General features: G+C 36.0%; 1 protein-coding gene across 1 annotated transcript; it reads left to right on the plus strand.

The window, feature by feature from the left end:
* The first annotated feature begins 298 nt into the window (after window positions 1-298).
* On the plus strand, window positions 299-1,795 carry LOC133333836 (uncharacterized). The gene is made up of 3 exons (XM_061542150.1): window positions 299-340; window positions 527-1,141; window positions 1,607-1,795. Exons 1-3 carry the CDS (start codon window positions 299-301, stop codon window positions 1,793-1,795), a joined length of 846 nt encoding a protein of 281 aa, XP_061398134.1.
* The last annotated feature ends 1,513 nt before the right edge of the window (window positions 1,796-3,308 follow it).

Genomic DNA, 3,308 nt, shown 5'->3' on the forward strand with positions numbered 1-3,308 from the left:
GAACTTTCTTTACAAATAAAATAGCTTAAAATCATATGATTGGTTATATTCATTTAAAATATATTTCGAATAACAAAAAATAACGTTATTGTCCGGAATAGCACTGCCATATAAAAATTCCAATTTCCAAATACAAGTGTGTTTCAACGTTTCGGACATGAATACAACCATGTTTCAAAAGTGACTATTTGTTGGTATGACTGGGTGGATGCGACAACAGCTGACTACTGTGTTTTGTTTTTTATTGAAATATTCCAGAATTTAAAACAAATGCTCAATCTCCCAAATCAGAGTAAAAATGCAGCAATCGAATGAAGTATCACCTTGCAATGATGTAAAGGTAATTTCCTTCGATAAAATTCAAACATCTTTTCGAAAATGGCCAGATCCATAGGTAGGGCAAATTGAAGTGATCCAAAAATTATTCTTACAATAGAACAACGCATTAAAAACAATTCATGGACCATTTATAATATTACTATTATACGAAATACTTTCACAAACGTTCATACATATATTTTTACAGATAAGGAATCCACCCGATGAAACTAATATTTTGGATTTGAATGACGACTGCTTGCTGGAAATTTTCAAATACTTGACTGTTCAGGAGACCTTTGATGTTTTACACAAATTGGGAAATCGCATTGATAGTATTGCTCTAAAACGCATCGCCCGACTCAAGTCTCTCAGTTTTAGTCTTAGAGACCCTCCAGAGTTCACACCGTATCAACTAAAAGTAATTGGCAAAACTTTAAAGACACTAAGAGTCACCGTGGGCTATTCACTAGATACTGATAAGTTCATTTCCATGTATCTGAATCCATTGTGTTTTCATGGATCTATCCAGGATTTAACACTGAATTATGTACAATTCAATGATGCTTATCAGCATTGCGTTTTGAGGTTAGCACCACATTTGCAACATTTGGATTTAAATTTTTGTCAACTAACTGATGAATTATTACAACCAATTGTGGAAAAATGTACCCGATTGGAAACACTTTCGATTATCGGCAACTATGAGTGGAAGGGCAAATCTTTGTATCACATTAATTCACCAAATATGAAATGCATAACACTGGAATTAAATGATATGTGCAACGATGAAGTGGACGCATTTAAAGCCAGGAGGGGACAGGTGTGTCTGAAAGTGTACGATAAAGGTCGTAACACGTTTCGAACTATTATCAAGGGATTTGAAATAAATACCCTTATATTTTCCCTTTAATATTTACATAATTTATAATTGTTTAGATAATAAAATCCGATATTTAATCTTAATATAATACTATAAATATATTTATTAATGAATTATATGGGAGAAACTTCAAACACATTTTATGTGGATGTAGCATTAGGTCAGTAAAACAAAACATTAAAATGATTTTTGATAGGGACATTTTTATAATATCCAGAACCATTGACATTAAAAATAGGAGATGGTCATATCGGTCAGCGTTTTTGATATATCCTATTTTCAATCGTTCGAGGGATAATAAAACTACATTTAAATATAAGTATATTTTTCTTATAAATGTGCTATCTATGCAGCCATCTTTTTTGTTGTTTCTCCCATAATTTTAAAATAATGTCACGCTAATAGTTCCCGAATCGTTTACATTCACAAACCCTGGAGGAAAATAAAGATCTGCCAGCAAGCGCCATGTTCCTACTTCTCATCATATCGCAAACGGAGAGGATGATGGGGAAGTGGTGCGAACCAAGAGAAATTACCGGTTGCCAGGAACATGTGCTTGGTGATGTTGTCCATGGTGATGTTGAAGCAGCTTGATGAACCAGGAGTAGAGTACCGAAGTAAAATCCTCAACTTGTCATTAGTCACGCTAATAGTTCCCGATGCCTGGAAAATGGGCAGGGTGCTCCCGCTCCAGGTAAAGATGCCAGCTAAAGTGAGTCATACAGGCCGATCTCACTTTTGCCGCCAGTAGCTAAGACACTTGAGGCACTGGTACTCCCTAGTATTCGTTAATGCCACTTAGTTGCTGATCATTAACATGGGTTCCGAAAGCAGCACAGTACAACGACAGCTTTGCACGCCATTTCCACACATATAACGGAAAGACTCAAGAACAGGCCGTGTAGCAGGACAGTTATGGTGGTGCTGGACCTATCAAAGGCTTTTGATACCGTAAGTCATGCCAAACTGTTCGAGTACGTCGAGAGAACAACCTTCCAGCCAAGTTTGAAGCGTTTGATCGTGAATTATATGTGTGGACGCCAGTCGTACGTGGAATTCAGAGACAGGAAGTCGAAGGCTCGAAGAGTTAAACAGGGAGTTCCCCAGGAAGGGGTGACATTTGCGGAACTGTTTAGCCTCCACCTTTCTGAAATTCAACGCCAACCGTAACATACGCAGATGATTGTACGATCACGGCGCCAGGAACCAAAACTGACATTTGCTAGAGGCTGAACCACTATATCGTGGATTTTGCAGATTTTTTCCGGGCGAGGAATATGGAAATATTCGCCACTAACGGCCACACTGTTTACAACATGGACAGCGGAGATGCGGCTATCTTTAATTCGAGAATATCGTGTGAATACAATCCTAGGCGATCGCCCGCCTATGATAGCTGCAGAAGAGCAGCAGCTGCCACGACAAGCCAAAGTGATCTTGGTACAATTAAGATCAGGATGGGCACGAATTGACGGCGCGGTCAAAAATATCTGCCCGGCTTGTGGTTATGTTCCACATGACAACTACTAAAAAAATATCTCAGGAGTGCATGTTTTACTTTCTATAAAATTGTCTAACTGTAAATATCTGTAAAATATTCAGATCAAATTGATAGAAAACATCATTGCAAAACAATTTCAACAATACCATACGTAATAACATTAAAACACCAACATTCGTATGTGTAAACCCTTTATTTATTTATAAAATGAATATGAAACATATTTTCTGATGTAAAAATGAATTTTCTTACAGATTTCTTTCAATAGGGTTTCTATCGAATAAAAGATGTTCCACGAGCATGTAAGGTCTATTCTATCGAACTGGCAAAATAAATTCAATGATCTTTAAAAATTGATCATGTCATCGGTGCCAAGTTAGATAAAATAAACAAATAACATTTTTAACATCGATTAAATACGCTTCGGACATTTGTATTGAATAATAAAAGAAGTCATAGAGAAAAATATAAAAATTTCGGGACATGTGACATCATAAATATAAAACTACGAAGAACATTTTGCAAACGACATGCATATATAAGTAAATTTAAAAAATCTTAACGTAAAAATAAACATAAAATAAAAAGTTGTATGAGAATGGAGAT

This window comes from Musca vetustissima, unplaced genomic scaffold (genome assembly GCF_032173495.1).
Source record: "Musca vetustissima isolate MV318-11 ecotype Yass unplaced genomic scaffold, APGP_CSIRO_Mvet_v1 utg4715, whole genome shotgun sequence".
NCBI classification, from domain to species: domain Eukaryota; kingdom Metazoa; phylum Arthropoda; class Insecta; order Diptera; family Muscidae; genus Musca; species Musca vetustissima.

What these genes read in the sequence shown, in the direction of transcription:
- LOC133333836 (XM_061542150.1), top strand. Translation starts at nt 299, where the DNA reads ATGCAGCAATCGAATGAAGTATCACCTTGCAATGATGTAAAG. An exon ending in CACCTTGCAATGATGTAAAG is followed by an intron (nt 341 to 526) that starts GTAATTTCCTTC and finishes ATATTTTTACAG; the next exon opens with ATAAGGAATCCACCCGATGA. An exon ending in TTAAAGCCAGGAGGGGACAG is followed by an intron (nt 1,142 to 1,606) that starts GTGTGTCTGAAA and finishes TCACGCTAATAG; the next exon opens with TTCCCGAATCGTTTACATTC.